At 32.3% G+C, this 23705-nt stretch overlaps 1 protein-coding gene across 5 annotated transcripts in view; it reads left to right on the top strand.

Annotated features, from left to right (window-relative positions):
- Window positions 1–23705, top strand: part of LOC122519127 (putative polypeptide N-acetylgalactosaminyltransferase 9) — a 193740-nt gene that overhangs the window by 121269 nt on the left and 48766 nt on the right. For all 5 annotated transcript variants that reach the window (XM_043638388.1, XM_043638390.1, XM_043638386.1 and 2 more), the window contains 2 exons: window positions 17912–18693; window positions 19495–19693. In XM_043638388.1, the coding sequence (XP_043494323.1) occupies window positions 18438–18693; window positions 19495–19693 (455 nt within the window). In that variant the 5' untranslated portion in view covers window positions 17912–18437. The remainder of the gene's footprint in view (window positions 1–17911; window positions 18694–19494; window positions 19694–23705) is intronic.

Here is a 23705-nt window from a genome sequence, read left to right as displayed (position 1 = left end):
TATGTATCGTGATGGTAATATTTGTGCAAAATGAACGATCAATAATCTTTTACTACATTCTATAGAAATTTTCAATTAATAGTCTTTTTACCATTGATACCCTTCAGAGAATTTATTATTAATAGATTATTTTTGTAATCACTCGAACAACGAATCAAAGTAATTAATATTCTATTTGTTACTCATGTTACATTTGGTTTACAGATTTAAATGACGAATTTTACTAGACGGCTATTGTCCAATTACGTAAAAGTACAAATTAATTAAATTATCTTAATTATGTTAGTAATTAATTAATTTAACATTCGTATGGTATGGATATTTATAACAACTTCTAAAATTAAAATAGACGCGTGTGCTAATTAGTCGAGTCAGGTTGAGAATAAAAATACGTTATATAATATTTATTTTATATTTGTTACATTTTCTTTTTTTTCTTTTAATGTCTGTTACTGTTGTATATGATTACGTTACAATTTGATCATCATCGTGGTACTTTCTTTTCACTTTTTTTTTATTTCTCAACGTGTTCGATGTTCACATAAAAGCATTGAAATCATCTATTTACTTAAAAAAAAGAATTTGTACAAGTTGCGTATTATCAGATTAGAAAATCAATGATAAGAGATAAGAAGATAGGTTGATTTAGTTGCTGTACAGAATTCTTTTGTATCGTTGTAGAGTATAATTAGAAGTCATTCGGAAATCACGATATAAAGTCTTTCTGCTGTCTAATTTTCATTACTTCAAATTTCATTCAAATAATAAAAAAAAAAGAAAAAGTTTATTATCAGGAGAGAAACGAGAGAATTTATTCAAGGCAAGTGTTTTAGTGTGTTGTTTTTGTAAATTTGCTAAGAAATTTTTAGAATATGCCGCGAGTGCTTTCTCACGACTTTGAATTTTATATTTAAATCGCTTTACTGTTAAGGTAATTAAAGTAAATATCTTTTTTTTATTTTCTTTTTATATATATATATTTTTTCTTCTCTTTTCTTTTAATTTATTTAATGCATTTTTGCATCCGTCAAATATTGAAATAAACGACCGGCTCGGAAGTTGATCGACCAATAATATTGCTAAGAACTTTTCTCTCTCATAAATAATAATATGATTGAATTTTCTTGTTAACATTTATCCGAGCCTTTAATTTATATTTTTCTTCTTTAGAATGCTTGTATAAATTTATTTAAAAAAATTTTTTTTGTATCTTAAAAGAAAGTAGATCGACTCGAATGAGGAAATTTCATTAGTCAGTTATTAAATTAACCGTCACCTAAACATAATGATTTTATTTAGATACGAAAAATTTTTTTGTTTCACTTATTTACCGCGAATATTAGATCATTTATTTGCATAAATTCTATTATTATTAAATAAATGTTACGAAAAACGGAATTCGGTGTGTTTTAAACTGATGGAAAATAATATGAACGAGTAAAGGAAGAATTTCTTATTATTTCGTACAGGGATATTTATTTATATGATAAAATCGTAGTAACGTTGTAATAAAAATATATTATTGTGATTTCATTTAGAATTAGGTTACGGTTAATAGAAAACAAGTAATATATACAGTTTGTTCGTAATATGTAAATATAAAACGCGACATAAACCGCGAGATTTTATCGAGTATCTATTTACGGGGATAAATTTTCTCTACTCGTATTATAATTATTCGTAAATGTCGAATGATTTAAAAAGAATATCAGTCTGATTAAATTTTTCTACAAAATTGCTACGAATATATGATATCGCGAATAAAGGAAAGTCAAATACGTATTCTAGATAATGAAGATGTATTCAGCGATGTGTAAATACAGTTAGCGATGAAAAGAAAAGAAAAGAACAAATTTAAATTAAGTTTAAATTTCTTCTTCTTCTTCTTCATTCTTTAATTTAGGCAAGTTGCCTGTTTCGTAACGACGTTTTTCTGCCTATTGCACTGTTAAATTGTCGCACCATCGTTTTCGTGGGCGCCCCGCACTTCTGCGGCCAATCGGTGATTTATCCCGTGCAATTCTGCCGATTCTTGTTGTCCATTCTGCTAGAGTGTCGTTTCTATGAGCCGCAAATTTTTTTTTATGTTGGGTAGGGAGCTAACCTGATCCAACAACCTTCCTCCTTTTCCCGGGCTTAGGACCGGCAACATGATCGCTGACCTTGATCCGTCCAGCGATCATGCAGGCGGAGTTAAGTTTAAATTTATCCGTAATAATTATAATACCGTATTTGAGTCGACAATCATCGGTAGCACAAGTATGTCATCGATAAGATGTTATATTTCTTACGCATTTTTCGAACTTTAGTTTAATGTATCACAACGATATTTTTTTTTCGTTTGTCAAATTGCATATCAACAATTTGTATTATTTATCTACGAAAAGATAAAAAAGAAAAAGAAATAAAAAAGGAATGGAGAACAAGAGTGATAGTAGTTACGTTTACGTGGAAATAAATTCACTACTCGTCTTGATATGTCGCGTAGTTAAAGTTAAATCCATTTAAAAAAGTCTTCCTTTAAAAATGAAAATTAAGCGACTCTGAGCGTGAGAGAGAGATAGAGAGAGTGAGAGCGAGAGTGAGAGAGAGAGAGAGAGAGAGAGAAGAGTCGTATTAGTAGCGTTAAAAAGGAATGAAAGAAAAGCGTCGGACGCTTTTTGAATTATGAAAGCGGAACACCTATATCACATTCGTGAAAACGTTTTCTCTCATTTTGCAAATGGCTTCCGGAGTCTTTAATAGTTTGGTACATTCGCAAGGCAGGACAATGTAGCCAGCGGCATGTAAGTCCTGTGGAAAGGATCCATGTCTCTGAAACAGCCGTTTCTTCTTTCATTTCTTCTCGAATCGCATCACTCGTGCTACTCGAGACAAATTCTTTTTTTTTTCTTTTTTTTTCTTCTTTCTTTTTTTTCTGTGTCTTTTATCACGGGAGAGAGAGAGAAAGAGAGAGTTTCGTATTCTAATTCCACCCCCTCGATGTTTTCTTTCCGACGGGTAGTAACTCTCTTCGTTTTTAAGCTTTGCTTCTTCTTTTTTCTTTCTTTCTTTTGTTTTAACGAAAATTTAAGTGTTTTCGTCCTGTTATTTTTTTTCTTCTTTCTTTAAATAATGTTATTTATATTGTTGAAAAAATACTATTCCGTCGTCATTTTAACGCACTCAAGTGGGCTCTTTTACTTCGCAAGTTATCGAAAGTGAAAAGTGAAAAATGGAAGAAATAGTATTAAATTATCCTTTGAACCCTTTGCGAATTATTCCTTGTGAAAAAAAGCCCGTATTATAATTGAAATCCAAATAAAATGAAAGCAAGAAAACGAATACCTGTGTGTATGTACGTATAAATTTTTTTATAGAACCACGAGTCGTCCGGAAAACGATAACTTCTATAATACTAACGTCGTTAAGTATACAATTTAATTTGTCCTCTTCGAGGAAAAAGTTGAAACTTCCATTTTTCTTCGTTTTTAAAATGACAGGGAAATTGTTAGGGTTGAGAGTAGTTGTCTTGGTGGTAGTATACCTGGGAGGTACGTAAAAACGCATAACACTCATGCTTTTTTCACGTTATTTTATTGTCATTCCTAGTAGAAAAGGTTTTTCTCCTAACGATTTCCGAGTTTAATATAAAACTTACGAGCAGTTTCAAAAAGCTTTTGAAAATCTTTATAAAAGGGTTACAGAATAAGTGACTCTTTCATTTACGTACAAATATTTCTTAATATCAAACAATTTTTCTTTTTTTTTTCTTTTTCCCTGTAAACCTAGAAATTCAATTCTTACCTAATGCATATGTTATTGTAAATTTTTCAAAGATAACAAATAATCCATTCAAAAGAAAATTATATATATATTTATAAATTATAATATATTAAGCTAGCTGTATATAGTATGCATGAAAATAAGAATAAAATTTTACACAAACATAGGTCATTTAAAGTTTCATAAAAAAGAAAAAAAAGAAGAATTAGAACGGTTAATAAATCCATGGAAAATATGTTCTTTATGTAAATAACGAGGAAAAATTTTTGGATATTAAACAAATCTAAATTAAAAATTTTAATTAACAATTATAAATTATGATTCAACTTAATATAAAATAATAAATTTGTACATTAAATTTATGATTCCCATGACAGAGACGTGAATAGTTGTTTGCGGATAAATCTCTAACAATTTCAAAAAGTTGAGAAAAGAAAAAACCAGAGAGAAAAATACAGAGAGAGAGAGAGAGAGAAAGAGAAAGAGAGAGAAAAGTTTCGTACGGTATCGATGGAGAAGTTCTTGTTTTTTTTTCTTCTTCTTTTTCATTGTGTGAAAATACGAAGCATAGCCTGAAGGTACTTACACGTGTGCTTAGCCCCGTGTAAACGTTAGATCCTTCCTCTTTTCTTGGTTTTTACCCTCGTAGAAACGTCAGCGCAACAATGGTCGCCAACTATACGGCGTTCTTCTCTGCACGTTCTCTCGCACGGACGCGCCTTTTACACATTTCTATGTTCATATATATGTATACAGTGTATATACACCCCCCTCCACACACACACACCAATGTCCGAGATACCAAGTATTCCTTACAACCCGGAATTCAGTCTCTGCGTATCTGTCATGTCAACGTTTATTTTCGCGATCTTATATTCTTTTTATCTTTCTCTCTCTTTCTCTCTCTCTCTCTCTCTCTCTTGGTTTCTCTTTTTCTCGTTCTCTCCTTTTTTCGTTCCTTTCAACGAACTAGAGTATATCGCTCTTTTTCTTTCGCTGGCAAGGCAATCTGAGCTCTGTCGCATGGACCTTTCTTATCACGGAATCGACGTTGAGCCGAAAAAAATGATATTCGGAGATAAGAAAGGGGTCGTTTCTCTATTCCGTATTTCAATAGATTCCGAATGGATGGGGCTCGTCTAGAATCATTGAAGAAATCTCCGATTCCGATGTTGGGAAGGAGGGGGAAAGTCGACTGAAAGTATGATGAAAAATGAAGACAAATGTATTTTTTTCCTTTTTTTTTTCCTACGATGTACCTACGTTTTTTTTTTTCTTTTCCCTCTATTTTTTATTTTTTTTTTCTGAAGGGGTTTAGGTTGTTTCAATTTGAGAAATACATTATAAAAGAAAAAGTAAAGAATCGTACAGAAGAAAGATGAAAGAGTTGGATAAAGTTTCTTCATTTCGTAGAGATATCGCGAATTATTAATATTTCACGATTTACATAGTGAGGAAGACCTTTCGATTCGAAAAGTGGAAGAGAAAACGGACGACGTTCGGAGAATAAATCGCAAAGTGGAACATCCAGGTTGAGCATTCAGTCCTGAGTATAGTTCGGCGAAACTACAATGGCCGAGCTTTCGTGGAAGCGACTTTGTTAACAGGACGGTCATCTCTCGTTCCAAAGTTATTATATGTTTCGCGTCGTTTAAACCTAAGTGTTATGAATAATTCGATGGTCAAACCGAATGTCGGGAAATTAATCGAGATTTCATGCTAACCAACTTTGACAAAATAAAGATTGTTCCGTCATTGTCGGAACACTTAAAAGAATTTAGCGCAAAGAAATACTCTGAACATATTCATAAAGATACAGATACCAGACAAAAGAATCTACACACAGTAAATAGAAAATATTTATTTAGGATCACGGGGTTTTTCTTCGGCGACAAACAGAAGATTATCAATAGATACCTAGCGATCGCGTTCGGTATCCTATCTTAATTTCTAGAGCTTGGAGAGTGGTGCATTTGGTCAGCTACCCCCACTCCAAGGTCACAACGTGACCCTTGGTGGGACAGACCTTAGAAGTGGCGGGGGAGGATACGTTCCAAGTTAGTTGCTTCAGTTGTCCATACTCGTTAGGTGGAATTACGCACAGGTGATCCGCACATTATTCAAGCTATTACATAACTTCAGCTAGCAGTAAAAATCAGAGGTTACTGTTAGTAACAAACAACGAAATTCGGGCAGATAGTGATACAGGGTCCAAGCGCCACATTGATCTGCTGTAGAACGAGTATTAACTATATATCTTCAATTCATTATATTTGAAGTGTATTATTTCTGGATTAACTCCTTCCGCCCTTACAACGTGGAAGTGGAAAAGGATAACAGTCCTTTTTCAAGCAGAGTGAAAAAGCGCGTGCACGCTCTCGTGCACAGTACGGAAGTAAGAACCAGCACGACCGTTCAACCTCACAAAGATATTTTTCATTTTTTGATACGACTGCAAATTATTTTTTCTTTATCGATTTCTTTTTTAAAGTGACATTTGATTATAATAATTATCAATTAATAAATATACATCTTGAAATACGCGAACCGGGTTATGCATTAAACAGAACAAGTAATTAACACGCTTTATTAATTTTTCACTATGAATCATTATGCGTTTCATTTATCATTGCGATTGCAAGAAAATGCCTTGGTCTTTTAATGAATTGTGAAACTTAAATGAACCGATATTCCATTGGTATAATTAATTGTTTACAAGGTAATACATACGTTCTTTCAACAGATAACACCGATAAGACAATTTTGTTTAAAAATAACTTATGATGATTAATCATTTTATTCATAACTTATTGTTAGTTCATATTAGAAAATAATTTATTTAATTGATACTAAAAGAAAAATATTATCATTTACCATATAGAAGTATTCATTTGTAAAATGATGATTAAATAATAATATAAATAATATTAATAATAATAATAATAATAATAATAATAATAATAATAATAATAATAATAATAATAATCGATTAATTATTTCTTTTTTGTACAAGTATTACATATTTTATTCGATGAAATAATTTCGTTGAAAATAAATGCGTTATTGAAATGGCTTCCCGTTTTGTTTGTAAAACGAATTTGAAACCGATTCCGAAGCCTTACCTACCTCTGAAAGGTACTTCTTAGAGCGTAAATGTAGGAGAAAGAGAGGAAGAAGGTTAGGAAAATAGTAGACGATATCAATCGACGTAGCTGGAGGATATATGCTAGCACTAACACTCGCAATTGATATTCGTCGATCTTTTCCCTCGCATTTTCACCATAAAGCGAACTCTTCTTGAGAAGAAGGTTCTTCTCTTCGTGGTGGTGTGGCATGGTGGCGAACTTCGCGAATGCGATTTGAACTTCCAATCACGTTTGTGTCTGCTACGGTCTCGCGAGTAATCAGAGCGGTTTTACTCTCTTCTCCCTTGACGCATCACTTACGTTTCGTTTCTCTTTCTCATTCTCTCTCTTTCTCATTCTCTCTCTTTCTCATTCTCTCTCTTTCTCTCTCTGACTTGCTGTCTTTCTTTGTTGGTTATAACCATTTGTTGTATTTCTTCTAATTTATTTCCTTTCTACTATCTAAACAGATCGAGAATATCGAACAACTCGAATAAGAAACTTATTTACACAGTATTTACATTGTTATTACAATTCACGTGAATTTGTTTAATTTATCATTTTGACGAAATAAAATCTAACGAAAATATAATTTTCCATAGAGAAAAATAATGATTAATTTTCTGTACTAATGAAAATGAAACGTTTACGCGAATAATTTCGATATCTATTAATAAAAATATTTGTGTGTTTTGCTTTTTTTGGATTAAATTTAATTAATTGATATTACATTATTAAATCAAATGATTTTCATAGGATAAAAACGTTGGATTTACTTATACAAATAAAACGTTTGTGTTCGTGTTCATTTTGTTTTCGAGTACAATCTTCAAAATATAGGAAAAAATTAACGACGACGAAATTATAAAGTTTCTCAATTTTTGTCGTACGTTACATGAATCGATTTCACCATCGATAGTTTACAACGCGCGAGAGAGAGAGACTATTTCTCGTAAAGGATGTAATCTCCTAGTGAGGATCATTTCAGGTGTTATCTCGAACAGGTCATCTCTCTGGTCGCGCAATTCCTGCGACCAATTTCGCTGGTTATTACGATCACCGAAACATTATCTCTCGGTGTTAATTGGATCAGTACAATAAACATAGCGTGTAAGTTCTAGAAACCTTGTATACCTCATCCTCTCTCGGAATCCGTGCCTCAGGTATCAGACTGTGTAACATGTTGCTAACACGTATCAGCCAAATCTCTTCCTTTAACAATAATCACGGATAGGATGTTGAATTGATTTTTTTTTTAGCACAAACGCATCTGGTTTAATTCTTCATTGACGTTTCTATTATTTTCTTGCTTTTTATTAGACAAATTTGCTACGATCCAATTTTTTTCTCTCTATTATCATTTTATATATCGTAGAGTAAAATAATATAAAAAATAAAATATCGCGCATACCATGAATTTCATATCGATACATTTTTTACCATTAATGTAATTTAAAATAAGATTATTCATATACACGTGCACTGCGATTGTATTGTGTCCTACTTTATATCAAATTTTCTATTAAATTCATATTATTTTTAATTTTCTCTTTCCCTTTCTCTATTATCGAGACTTGCTGAAGCTCGTGAAAGTAAATTATGTCTCTCACTCATTCTCTCTCTATCTATCTTTTTATCTATATTTCTCTTCGTTGAATTATATCCTACAATTAAGATCAAAATTTGATCTAATTTCCTTTCACAATTTTAACTCGATATATATTAAATCTGATATATACTTTCATGAATTTATTATATCAAATCGTCGTAGTCCTCCTTCTCAGAATATTTGACATTTTGGTGTTAATGTATTTTAGTCGTAAAATGAAAAAAAAAGAAAAAAATAATAATAATCGTCGCTCGTCGCTCGCCGCTTATTTTTTCGTCTCGCTGAAAATACAAAAAAAGGATTGGCGTTTCGAAGAGCTGTGAAATCGAGCACATGAATCGCGCCACAGGCATGAATTTGATTAGCCGTCGGTGTGCTCGCGCATTCTCGTCCGAGGTGGCCGTTTAAACCCTTCCGGGTACAAGTTTCTACGAGCTACACAATATCCCCTTCGACGCGCGTGTCGCCTCTCGGAAATGGGGTGTGAGTGAGAATTCTAACCCCGACTGGGGCTAGTTTGCGGACTGTGTGTCGGTGACCTGTTTGAGAGACCATTTACCTGGCCATTTACCTGCCCATTTACTTGCTCACCTTCGAACTTCGTCAATTTTCTCTTTCTCTCTCTGTTTCATACACACACACATAGATACACAATTTATTTCTTTTTTATTTTTTCTCTTTTATAGTTACGAGATATATTATCTATTTTTTTATTATAATCCTTCATAGAGGAATCTTCTTAAAATACTAAATCGTAAGATTTTCTCAAAACTCATGTTTAAAATTTCTTTCTAGTTTCATGATTAGAAATTTAGAAAAAAAAAGAAGAAATGTAGTATCCCATATGAAAATTAATATCGATACGATTAAAGAATCAGGTTACTAAGTGGTACAACCTGTAACCTAAATCGTACCTATGAATAAAATTTAAATATCAACAAACCCAGAAGTAATGATTATAAATAATAATTTCAATAGAATCAATTTTTATAAAGATTACAATAATATTTTTTTGTTGCATATAAATCCTCAAAGTATATTTTACATTGTTAAGCATTGAATCATAAACTTACCATAAATTTACTTATTAATACGTAATGCTAGCACGCAATCGGTAACAATAAACACTAATTGCACGAACCAATATCGTTAACATTACCGTTCGTGATACTATTGATCAAATATTCAATTAAAAACTTCAAAAATACGATTTCGACAGTTGTACAACTTGAACAACCTTACCATTATTTATTGGAAAATAATAAGAACAATTAATTGCAATAAATATTGTTAAACTCGAAATCGTTTTATTTCTACCTATTGATAATATTGTTTATAATAATAGAAAGAGAGAGAAATAAAAATGAAAAAGAAAAAAAACTGCTGTACTCGGTTTGTGCGAGCGAAAAACATGATTCTTCGTTCGTTCTCGTGGAAAAACAAGATGTAAAGTTGAGAGAAGAGGGGAGAATGGTGGGGCCGGGGGGGAGGCGGTTAAAAAGGCAAGTTTCAAGAGAAGGTAAGGTAAGTCTCTGAAGTCACGTAACGACGTTTCGTCGGGGTCATACACTGGCCTCTGGTTGAATCGAAACTCCGTCAAGCAAAAGCAAGCAGGTGTTAATTTTAAATTCGAATTTTTTTTGCCGATCGTGAAATAAAAAAGAAAAAGAAAAAGAAAATAAAGTAAATCTCATTTCCAATTTCTGTTTACTATTCTATCGCTATCAAACACTTCCCCCCATTCACGTTTATTTCGAACTTTTATTTAAAGATTCTTGTTCAATTAAAGAAATTATTTTTTAATGTGAAACGAAAGAAACACGCAAATCTCAGTTGTTAATTAATCAAAAAATCAATGACATTTAAATTCGTTCTACCGTTCGTCAATCTATTTGAAAATAAAAATAAACACGTTGGAAAATAATTAATTGTCATTGTACGTGGACAAAAAAGAGTCCACTTTCTCGTTAACTTTAATTTTGATTACTTATATAATTAGGTATAATTATAGGAAATGATTAGATCCTAATAATAGGAAAGATGTCTATTTTTGTCTTCTTCTTCTTCTTCTTTTTGTTTTTTATTTTTGTGGCGAAAAACGGAAAGTGACATGTATGTTAACTGGGCGAATTGGAAAACGTTTATCCCATCGGATGGTAAAGCGAATAATAGAAGAGCGTCCAAGTATCGTAAAGGGTTGGGTAGGTACTACTTATTTGGCGAGATTCCAAGGACATACGGTACGCTTGAACGGAATGTCCATTACTCCATTAGCGGGTCACCCTGTTAACTCTTTATCGCTTCTCTACTATATGAGCTTAGTGCTTTCCATCGTCGGTAGGAAAACTTAATGCTTCACATTTCGTATCTCGGATTACCGTAAAATCGTTTCGATATTTGTGTGTGTGTGTGTGTGTGTGTGTGTGTGTTCCATGGGTTGAAGGGGAATATATATATTTGATAGAGAAAGCAAAATGGAAGTATTAGATATAACGTGTTCTCTCACGGTAAGTTTTCACGGCTATTTTCCTACAGTTTTAGACGTTATATATATAGAAAGAGAGAGAGAGAGAGAGAGATAATGAGTATAAGTGTATTATTCAAATAATTAAGAAGCAAAATATTTCATTTATTTATTGTTTGTTTTTTTGCAACGATTTCATTTAACGATATTATATATTATAGTTTAATTAAATTCTATAAAGAATAACTTATAGTTTATTTTTTTTTTCATAAATTAAGTAGTTTGTTAATTGAATTTGATTTTATGTGTGGTTAATTATTCGTTATTTACTAGATTAGATTTATAAATTTTTAATTCATTGTTAACTTTTTAATAAACATTTTCTAATATAACGTATACATGATTTATTTAAAATTTAATCTCATTTGAATTTTATCTCAAAGCATTAAATGGTCTGACATTAGTTATTAAATTCAACAATTATTGGTAATAGCCCTTGGCAATCTTACCGCAAGACTAATTTTGTCTTTCTGGCATGGAGAGCGTTGATTTTTATCGAATCGAAAGATGATTATTTTGAAAGCAAAATTAAAATTAAGATTGTTATGCTTAACGCTTTCCTTCTTTTTATTTGATTTGATTTTATTTTTATTTTTGGTTGTAAATCGCGCTTTAAATTAAGCGGAATATTTTTTTTTTCCTTTTTCCTTCAACGTTCTTTTATTATATCCGGACAAAATTGATTCGTCGGGCTTTGATAGTAAATTCTTTTTGAGAATAATGAAAACGTGGTGATCCGTATCCGATGGATGTGGTAACGAGAATTAAAAAGAAGAGACTCTAAGATTATTAGTATTATTACAGTGTATCTCGTAAACGCTTGTGGTTGCAATTTCGTGCATCGATGAGCTGGCAAATTTCTCACCAGCAAACACATTTTCTATGCCACGATGACTGCTTCGCGAAACGGTTAGTTGGTAACGCTCAAGAGAATCTTCATCACCAGGTTTTCAACGCGACTTTTTCGTTTAATATCTTTTCCCATAATTTGCATGAATATTTTGACTGTAATAATGAAATATTTACCGATACTATATAGTATTATCACGAAAAGTTTATATAGAAATATATTAAATATTTTACGATGTATTATTCAAATATTAATAATTAAATAAGTAAAATATTTTTGTATTATTTTAACACTAGACGAAAATTTATATAAGATCGTGGCAAATACAATATTAATATTTTTTTTTCCATCGCAAACGTCGTCTCGGTGATGACAAAATAATAATAATAATAATAATAATAATAATAATAATAATAATAATAAAAGAAAAAGAAAAAAGGAGAAAAGATAAAATAATTCTGGAATAAAAGTCATATAAAAGAGAAATATATTTTCTAAGCAATGTGACATATATGAAAGAAAAGAAAGCTTTTCATGTATCTTGTATACTACGAACGTGCACTTTAGAACGAATGCAAACAAGAAAATTGAATCTCGCGAGATTCGCGGATATATAAAAAGGATCTATTAAGAGGTTCGATCTCGTCCTCTCAATCGAGTATTTCATCGAACCGAAACGAATACGATTGGTCGCATCAAGAAAGCCTTACTTTTCCGGCAATACGTAGTGAAGCCTTCAGTTGAAAGTGTCGCCGATAGTAATGGCTCCTAAAAGGGAAGCGTGCTACTTGGCCACGTACGAGTTTCTCAAAGAGGGTGCACCACGTTCGGTACTAACGTTTCTTCGATAGCCCGTACGATTTTCTTTCTTTCTTTCTTTCTTTCTTTCTTTCTTCCATTTTTCCTATGTCTCTTTCTTTATTTCTTATCCTTTTTGTCTCAACTTACTCGAGACAACAACGTATCCACACCACTCGTCCGTAAATGGAGCTTCTCGTGCAGTTCGACGGAAATGAGAATAAAAGCTTCGAGAACTAGAAGCCTTAACTACGATTTTTCTTTTTGTTTTTTTTTTCTTTATTATACTATAGTTTTTCTTGAAAATGAAGATTCTAACGAACAAATTTTTTACTACTTTTCTTTCGAGTTATTTTTACACGTAGAATCATTCTCTCCCGATATATATACACATGTATTCTCTCTTTTCAAAAATCCGATTACTTTTCATGTAAACGAAATACATAGACATTTTCGTTGACTCAGTTATGATACGAGACACAAAAATAAGCTTCCTCTCTCTCTATCTCTCTTTATTTCCTTCCATTTTACCAAGCTTTTCAGATTTTGGAATGTTTCGAGATGCCGACTGCGTAGAAGCTACTAAATAACCTATAAGTATATCCTTTCATCGTTCGGTTTTTACTCGGAAATTCGGTTCTTCTCTCCACTAGCAGTAACACTCTTAACTCCTTTTCGTATAGCTTCGAATTGCAGAGAAGCGATTTCCTCCATTTTCCTGCTAGGGCAAGGTAAGGTAAGAGAGAAGTTGGTGAAAATTGACGGTACTCGGTGCGAAAGCGAATTCCAACTTCTTTACTTCGACTAACGCTTTCTCTCGTACTACGTATGAAACTAAAGCCTCCTCTGGTATCTTCCTCTTCTTTTCTTCTCTTCTCTTCTCTTCTCAATTCGAAGCCTTTGTATAATACGAAAGTGAGAAAGTTTCTAGCTCGTTTGCAGTATATTATCCGGATAGAAGAATCGCGATACTTTCGTGAAATCGATAAAAATAAAAGAAGAAAACAGAAATATATATATATAGACGGTAGAGAATAAAGTAGACAAAATTAAGAATTATTTGAATAAAAAAGGGCTAAACGAAAAAAATGCCATTTATATTTAAATCGATACACGATTGTTGTACACAGAAATAAAACTGTTATTGTCAGATTATAATCCGTTGGAAGATTCGAAAGTCGAAATTAATATTATCATTAACGTGTAATGTATAGTAAATAAAATTATATTTATTAGATAACCATCGAAAAGAAGAAGAAGAAGAAGAAGATGAAAAATTCCTTTTCTATCTTACGTAATATTACGTGATAAAATTCATATTAATGCACAGTTTAATTCGTTGATCCTCGCTATGAGCTTAACGAAGCATTAAACAAATAACGTTTCCGTTACACACCGTCCGAGTTCACTCGGTTTAAATTCAATTATGAACGAGAAAAGACTCGGAAAAAAATGAAACGTGTTTTAAAGTTTGTGTCCTTTTTCTTTTCTCTTTTTATCCTTTTCTTTTCTTTTATTTTCCTTTCTTTTGTTTTTCCTGTCCGTATCTTTCTTGGTACCTGTCCAATTTCGTTTAGAGTAAAAACCAATGACGTTTATGGGATATTTCTCAACGTGCGAGAGAAAATTTTAAAGAGAGAGAGAGAGAGAGAAAAAGAGAGAAAGAGAGGGACGATTCTGTAAGAGGAAGATCTTTTCTCGTGGAAAAGCGTCTACTCCCATTGTTCATTTTTTGTCCATTCGAGAGAGAGTTGAGTTATGATCGCGAGACGGGATACGAAAAGATGAAACACGAAGGAATAAACTCTGGTAAGAATCTTGAATGATGAGACAATGTTTACGAGTATATTTATGTATATAAAAGGTGACAGTTATTTTTTTCGTTTAATTATTATTACAAGCAACATGAAACTTTTCTATCTGTCTCTACTTAGTATGGTTGCTTAATTTAAAAATTTTACACAATTTTTATTGTATCTAATCGAAATTGTGTTTTTAAAATTACGAGTTACATTTTGGAAGATTACTTGTACTAATATTATCATTATCATTATCATTATTATTATTATTATTATTATTATTTTTTTTTTTTTTTATTAATATTAATCGATATAAATTGTAGCTCTGCTTGAAATAGTTCATTCGTTAAATTAAATCGCATGAGATATATTCAAATGATCGTTCCCGTTATAATATCGATCTACCTAAGTCTTGGATTTTACATTTTACAGACGATCATTTATCAACTTCCGTATCGGTATATCGTTAACGACTGAAACTAATGGATCGAACGTTAAAGGTATTTCAACTCGAACAGATTAGTTTGCGTTTTTCTCCTCCTTCTACCATTAATGCAAGTTATTATGTAAAGTTATTTATGATGTCAATGTGTTATCAGTGAAGAGATTTCTATCGTATTATAATTAGTGATCGTTTTAACTATCTTATTAAACGTTCGAATACAGATAACTGGTTCGATCGAATTCGTTTAAACAATAATTTTTAAATTTAATAATATCATGATCAGAAAAATTACACTTTTTATTAGACATATTGCATTTATGGGGAATATGTGTTACTAATATATAACAAAAAACAAAAAAAAAACAAGTTTAAAAAATTATTCGTATATTATTGTGTTGAGTATAAAGTTTTGTTCGTATTTGAATGCAAAATTGAAACGATTGTTTTTCATATTTTGTATTCAACCTTTCTCCAAATAGTTTAATACCGTTTTACGATTAATATTTCATTAGGATTATACCAAAAAATATTTTTAATTAATTCGATATTTATTTGTACAACAACAAAAAATAATATGCTTGAGATATTAAAAACTCGAGTTATGCGAAAAATTTACTCATAATTATAGAAACTCGACGTACTTGGACTTTTAATTTGATCGTGACATTGTCGAACAAATGTTGGACGAGGTTCATTCGGTCTCATTTATGCGAGAAAAAACGCTATAGAATGTTGTCGGTTCTTAGATTATTCTTTTTTGTATTACGTTCATTTTACCTTAGCTCTCTTGGTCGTAAGATAGAGTCGACGAGATTAAATTTTTAACTTCCTTATAAGCCATGGGGAAACTGCAACTTCAGCTGCAATGAAGCGCGCTTTAATTATATTTACCTAAAGTCGTAAATAATTTTATAGGTATAACTTAATGATCATATATAACCAGTTAACTTCCAAATTTAATCGCCAAACGCATGATTATTATAGTAAACTTTATAAATATACATATATATATATACTTGTAATAAATCTTCTATGAATTAATTATGAAATATACCTCTAGCGATATATTGTAAAATACTTGTACGAAAAATTCTTCATTACACTTTTTCCGCGCGATTAGGGCAACGTATAATTAAATTATAATTTTAAATATTTCGTTTTCAATTTGATGATATCTGTAAAAAAGTAATATTTTATCATATTTATTATTATTATTATTTAAAAAAAAGGGAATACATACAGTATTTTTATTTTAAAACTTGCTAAATAGCCGAATAGCTTTTTTGATTTTAAGTAACGTTGATTTTGAGAATAAAAAACATGTAAATTTAGATATCGAAGGAGGAATTTTAAAGCAAATATTGATCAAATTTCAAATTCTATCCATAAGGGGATAACCACTTTAGCTAACCCTACTTTGAAATTTTAAATAGCACCTCCCTATCTCGTAATACATAATCTTAACGGTAAAGAAAATCCACGTCTAACCGCGTCAACAGAGATTCTATCGGCAAAAATGATTTAAAAACAAAACTAAAAATGATTTATTTTCATTATTCGTTGTAAATACACTGTCTGCATCATAAAAATGTTTGCTTTTTTCTACACATTTACACTTTACTCGAAAATTACAATTATTAAAAGTATCTGTACATACGCATGCACAGAAACACACACACACACGCACACCTAACATACTTTAAATATTTATTTCGCTGTATATAAACTAAAGATATTCTATTCTTAGTAATTAAAATAAATTATATTTTACTTGAGGTATGTTTAGATGTTAGATGTTAGGGCAAATAATTTTTTAAAATAATTGTTTATTAGGAATATTTTTAATGTATACTCGCGATATCCCATGAAAATGATTTCAGAAGTAGTGGCCCAATCATAAAAAGTATGTCATAAATTTTGATGCCACAATTGAATTTCATTTTCTATTTAATTCTATTCTTTTACCCCATATCATTAAAACATGTTTTCAATCATTCTTATCGATGGCATTGTTGCACTTTTCGTGTCGCGTTTAAAATGGTTTGTGCCCGGTGCACAGTTGTCTCGTATCTCTCCAGTCATTTCCCGCAAGCCTTTACCGATCGATATTTCCCCGTTTCTCCTTCACCACTCAACTATAACGCACTTCCCCCCGACCCCTAAAACCTTTCACTTTTCGTCTCGCTGTTGAAAATTTTCAATACTCTTTCAAAAGAAATTTTACTTTGAATATTCACTTAAATAAACGTTTGTTATGTTCCGTTATTAATTAAAAAAAAAGAAATACACGTTGCTTTTACCAAAATTAGCAATCTTTTCGTAATGTAATATGGCAACGTTGGTCTTTTGAATCGAGATTTCGATTGAGATATTTGATCTTTTGAATTGAGATACTGTTTAAAAGTGATGAATAACGATAACAGATTTGGAGCTATCGCGAAACTTAATAAACTTCATTTAAAACGATCGACCAATCTCATCCAACATTATATGGCGTTGGATAACATTAAACGTCTATATTATAACGATATTAAAGAGAGAGAGAGTGGGAAGGTAGTGCGATGAGCTTATATAGGATAATTTACTTTCCGTGATGATATTACATTTTTATTCGGAAGTGACCGCACGTTCGATCTGCATCGCATTACGATTAACAAGCAATTAAAATCGCAAAAATAAAAGCGATAACGTATGCACGTAGGTATATATATGCACGTATGAACGAACGAATGATCGAAAATATCTATGTAACCATTACTTAAGATCGTTTCACCGTGGATAATGTAACATGATTTTAACACGTTTGTGATTTATTCGATCGGAAGGTGATTTTTCTCGAGATCGTTTTGAAATGGATAATAATAACGATCGCGCAAAGCACATTATATTTCCTTTGAATTCTATCGAAACTATACATTGGTATCTACTAAAGTAACAAATATTATTATTACACACAATCTAATGATATAATATAATATTACATTTATATTTTTCAGATGATCAAAATGCAGTGACGTTATTGAAGAAACACTACCAATACAAATACATATCATCGAAGTCATATACCTAGATCGATCGAAATATTATTAAGATAGAAAAAAGAAATTGTATAACCGTAATTCGTTGAATCGATTGATGCATATCATATATCGAGAAGAAGAAGAAGAAGAAGAAGAAAAAGAAGAAGAAGAAGAAGAAAAAGAATTGAAAGTATTAGAAAGAATTAAAATCAACGATTTGGCCGATTTCAAGATCGGCGATGTAAAAAGTGCGATCGAATTAGTTTATTAAATCGTAGTTAACTGATATTGGCGATAAGAAAGTAGTGGGGAACGAAATTTAGGAGGAAGAAATGTTGCTGAGGTAACACGCATAGAACTCTTTGAGAATAGTAGCAGAGGAAGTTACGAAAAGGGAAGTGATCATTGGAAGAAGGGGGGAAAAGAGAAAAAGGTTGAAGAGGAGGAAAGATTAAAGAAAAAAAAAGAAGAAGAAGGAAAAGGAGAAGGAAACGAAAAAAGGATGGGCTTTCCAAGAAGAAGATCATTGTGGTTGAAGGTCGGAGTACTGGCAACGGCTGTTTGGATCACCGTGTGTTTCCTTTTATACACGGAGGATCGTGCGGCTGCCGAAGCTGTACAGGGTTTGGCACCCTCTGGTGTCGCTGCACCACCACAAGTGGCTAACGGTTTCGTGCCACCAGCGCTTCCTCTTAGAAAGGAGACGCAAGGAAACGCTCAGAGTAAAGCCAAACTTAATCAGGCTGGTCTCGAACAAGGTAAACCGAACCCTTACCCCCATCCCCGTTTTACTTTCATTTTATTCGCTATTTCTTTTCCTTCTTTCTCATTAAAATCTTTCAATGATAATAAATTAATATAACAAATTTTTTAATTAGTTCTCGAATGGTTCTTCTTTCTATCAAACTAATACAACAACGTTGTCTCTTTTACTCTTTGAGTAGCTCATTTTAATCGTTTCACGACGTTGTCCGTCGCAATTTTTTCTTCTCTCAATGGTAATATCAGGGATATTAAATAGAAACTGCGCGAGGTACGGGATTAAAGGAAATACGTTAAGAGTCTTTGATATTCCTGATGATGAGTATAGAAAAAGAGATGAGGAGAGTAAGAACAAAATAGAGAGAGAAAGAGAAAGTTAGTGAATGAACGAGTGAGTGAGTTTTTAGGCAAGTTCGCACCGGAGTGGGCAGTAAAGCAATTTGTCGTCGTCTTTATTGCCGCATCGTATACACGAGGGTCCAACTTGCCGGAATGGGATAAAATTATTTTCAGAAGGAGCAATAGCAATACTACGTAGTTATATTGGAGCAGCTTGCGTTTAGATACGCCTGAACAGTATGACGCCAGGCAAATAAAACTCAAGTTTATGCGAAAAAGCTCTCAGCAGGTATATGATATCTTTCTCTCTCTTCTTTTTCTTTCTCTCACTTACTCACTCAGATACGATCGAATGGATATGAACGATTCTAAAAATTCGATTCCATTTTCTTCGAATTTGTTCATATTTTCTCTCACAAGTTCTACTAATCGATTTGATGTTTTTTTTTCATTGACAGGAGGAGGTGTTTTAGTTGCACCCCGTGATCCAGACTTCGCGGGACTCGGTGAGATGGGTAGACCAATCATATTACCAACTAACCTAACCGCGGAGATCAAAAAGCTGGTGGACGATGGGTGGATAAATAACGCTTTCAATCAATACGCTAGCGACCTTATTTCCGTGCATAGAACTTTACCCGATCCTCGTGACCAATGGTGAGTCATTAAACAATAAATAATTATAATAATAATTATAATAAACAATGACAATATTGCTATTTCAGAAATATTTGACGAATGAAATTTATGTTTAATCAAATTGCTTGTCACATATATAAAAAAATCTAATTCTTCTTGCACAATTTTTTTTTCTTCTTATGCATTAGATGCATTTTCTTTTTTTTTTCAACCATCAAATAAAGGAAACGCAAAATCATTGACGTCAGTTGGCTTTCGATGTTCAAAGCTAAATGGATCGTGGGAATGTCTAACAGTATAAACGCGCTTAGCCAATGTTGAAGTAACTGTTCTTCTCTTCTAAATAGCAAGGCAGAGAGAGAAAGAGAGAGAGAGAGAGAGAGAGAGCGATGAAGCATGCTGCACCGAGAGATATTGCTAGGAAGAGGTGCGCCATTTTTTGCGATTCGAGGGCTCATCTTGCCAGCGTGTCGACGATTATATGTTACATAGTGCACGCCCTTTCTCTTCTATCTCTATTTCTCTCTTCCTCTCTCTCTCTCTCTCTCTCTCTATCTCTCTGTGTTCGTGTATAAAGGTCTGACCGTGCAGCAACGCGGAAGAAACATCCCTAGAGGATTACAATTCCCTCGATCCTTAAAATTACTCAAACGGTGTTAACGATTATACAGTTTCAACGTACGTTTCGATAGTTTCGGGAAACGATGTTGCGTCATTGTTGTTGAAAAGAATTTCTAATAAAACGAATATATTCATCAAATTTAATTCGTTAAAATTTTAATAATAATTTGCAATTTAACGTTTAATCTCTTTAAAAATGAATTATTCAATTATGTATTATCGAAGAAATTTGTTTTATTTTTTTAGCTTTTATTTTGTGATAATTAAGTAACAAATGATATTATTTACTTTCCGAGAAGAGTGATTTAATATCTGATTTAAAAAATGTATTAAAAATGTTATATTTATCTTTTTAATGGATTGAAAAGTAAACGTCGAACACAGATGTAGAAGGGAGGACTTTGAGGAGAGATAAAAAAGAATGATCTTCTTAAAATGAAACAATTTTCTAGATCATATTAGTTTCTTTAGAGACACCTGAGAGAAGACAAGAGAATTTTAACGAACGAGCTCGCAACTCTTGGGAAAATAGCGCGCGTATTTCGACTAGGACCGTAAATTTTCGGTAAAAGTTCGCAAGGATGGTCCGTTGAGAAGGGGCAGGAATAGGAAAGGTAGGTAGGTAGGTAGGTAGGTAGGTAGGTAGGTTGGTTGGTTGGTTGGTTGGTTGGTAGGTAGGTTGGTAGGTAGGTAGGTTGGTAGATAGGTGTAGAAGAGTAGTAGCAGTCGGCAGTGGCGACACGGATGGTAACGTTACCATACAACGCAGTTTCCAACGCGAGCTCTCTGGAATTAAGCCCATGAATATTAATTACAATTTACATGATATTAACCGACATTATCAGGACAGGTGGGCAAAGTTTGCGGGCGCCTGTTGTTACTGACACTCGCAACCCACCGATGTTCTAACCGACTAAACGAGGGAAGGTGCAACCACACCTATACGTTACTGAACATGTATACACTAGCGCGTGCTCACTTGGAAACAGGTGTTTCTAATTTAGCATGCCTGGAGTAGTCGTGGAAAAGCGATCGGTCCATTCTCTCTCTGACTATAGCGAATGGAAATTTCTATGGTTGTACTTGGAGGGATAATCTTTGTGAATTTCCAGGAAACTTCACACAGTTATATATACGAAGAAACTCCCTTAGAAATATGTTTCCCTGTCGTTTGTTATAATTTAACCTGTTGTATAATAAGAACAAGTTGCCAGTTCTCTTTGCTAAACTACGTGCCATCTTATTAAATTATATTTTCCCGACTTCCTAATTGCTTTACATAATAACACGACAATGGACATACCGAACGAAGAAAATAACACGATTTGCATAGATAAATTACAAGTTATATTGAAAATGAAAAACATCTTATAACGCAAATATCACTAATATCATTCCTACGTTATTGCATTATTCATAATAGTTATAATATAAAACGCAAGTCGTAGAATGAATTGTACACAACTTGTATAGCTAGGCTAGCTCTCTAGCTGACGTATTCATATGGGGTATGTGTTAAAATTATAACTCGTCTGTCTCCATGTAAACTCGTTCATGGCGGCAGTTTGCATCTCATTAGACAAAAGTTTCATCTTTGTCTCTCTTTTTTTTCTTTCTATCTTTCTTACTCTCTCTCTTTCTATCTCCTTTCCTTTCTCTTTTAAACTGTTCAACATGATTCGGTCTTTCTCTTCTAACCTTCTTCCCTTTTTGTAGTCTCTTTTCTTTTCCATCTGAGCTTCAAAGGGAAATTGGCAATGTCGTTTCTAGCAGCTACAGAAAAGCTGGTTAAGAAAGGTAGAAAAAGGTAGAAAAGGGAGAATACGGACGAATTTAACGAGGAATTATGAGCAACGAGTCTGTGCCAACCTTCCTTCATCCACTTTCGCAATTTCTCCTACTGCTGATATCTCTAAAGTCTACTTGTTTCTCGCGTTACCTTTCCCTTGAAACACAGAATGATATGTTTTTATTAAAACTTTTGTATATTTATCATATCTCGAATTTGTTTTCCACGTTTAAACTGTTCATACACGATTCTAAGTGATTCCATATAAAAAGTACGCGAAAAAATTGTTTTTTAAGATTGTTTATAATTGATTTTGCGTAAATCGTTCGTAGAAAAATATTTTCAAGGTTATCGAGTAAGATATTGTACTTTCAACGAAGTTTCAATTCTAAAGGAAATAAAATCGAGTGTAGTAGAAGCAGAAGAAGAAGCAGAATCATATAATAATAACTTTTATCTTTTATAAACCTCCATTCTAGTTTTCCTCATTGCGAATGGAACAAGTTGTTTACTTTGTACTTTGAACAATAGTCAGTCACCTTTTTGACGTAAGTATTTGCGTAGTTTACTTTTGAAAAGAAGAGAGGACAGCTGCTCGTACCGGGTCGATAATTTAGTTGTCTCTTTGCCTGTCCTCTTTCTCTTTGCTCTTTAAGTTTACCAGAGAAGTTTACACTTTTAGACTTGTTTGAAGTGAATTAAAATAATAAAACTTTTATCTTCGGGGGAAAAGATGCTTTGTTAAGAATTCTTTGGTACTCGTAAATTATTGTCCGCCCTTCTTCCTACCCTCCTTCCTCTTGGAATTCCATTTAAACGCTTCGTTTAAATGAATATCGAGATAACGAATTACGCTGATTTGACTTTTATCGTTTCGTTGTCAACTTCATGGTTTTAAGTAAGTAGTAAGGTAAAATAAAAATCCGATTTCATTTTTTATTTCTTTCTCTTTTTGCTTTCTCTTTTTTCTTTTTCTTTTTCTTTTTCTTTTTCTTTTATTTTGCTCAGAAATGAACTAAAGTGCACGAGCAGATTCGTAATTTAAATTCTTGCTCTGTGACATCGAATGGTTGGGAAACTCCTAAAAGGATAATGAAAAAATATGCTTGAATTCTCATGATCTGACCGCTTGATATTCTTTCTTCTCGTCTTGACTACATATTTCACGCGGGAGAGAGAAGTCGTTATGTTTTAATTAAAAATCTATCATACTTTTCGCGCGCGCGTAATGGGAAAATATATACATATATATAAATCAAAAATTAAATCTTTTAATCAACGTTTATATCAACGCATTAAAAAAAATATTTTATCAAAGTTCATACATATAAACAACTTAATAGTTATTATTTTACGAACAAAATTAAAATATCAAACTTACTTATTACATTATAAATTGTTGGATTAGTTTTAGCGTTGAAACGTACGCGGTTAAATTTATCAATAACCGATTAGGTGATCTATTTTGGTACGTTTATGGAAATCAATTGATATCTAGTTTTAGATTTACTCGACAGGTTATTCCCATCAGAACAACAAAACTCTTAACAGCAATTCAAATGCAGTTGACGGAGCTAGAAAATAGAAGCATGTAAACAGAAGCAGTTTGTTGTACGGTCG

Source organism: Polistes fuscatus, unplaced genomic scaffold (genome assembly GCF_010416935.1).
Source record: "Polistes fuscatus isolate 324 unplaced genomic scaffold, CU_Pfus_HIC Scaffold3, whole genome shotgun sequence".
Lineage (NCBI taxonomy): Eukaryota > Metazoa > Arthropoda > Insecta > Hymenoptera > Vespidae > Polistes > Polistes fuscatus.
The sequence above is the reverse complement of the archived record's forward strand: the minus strand, read 5'-3'. Positions and strand labels throughout refer to the sequence as shown.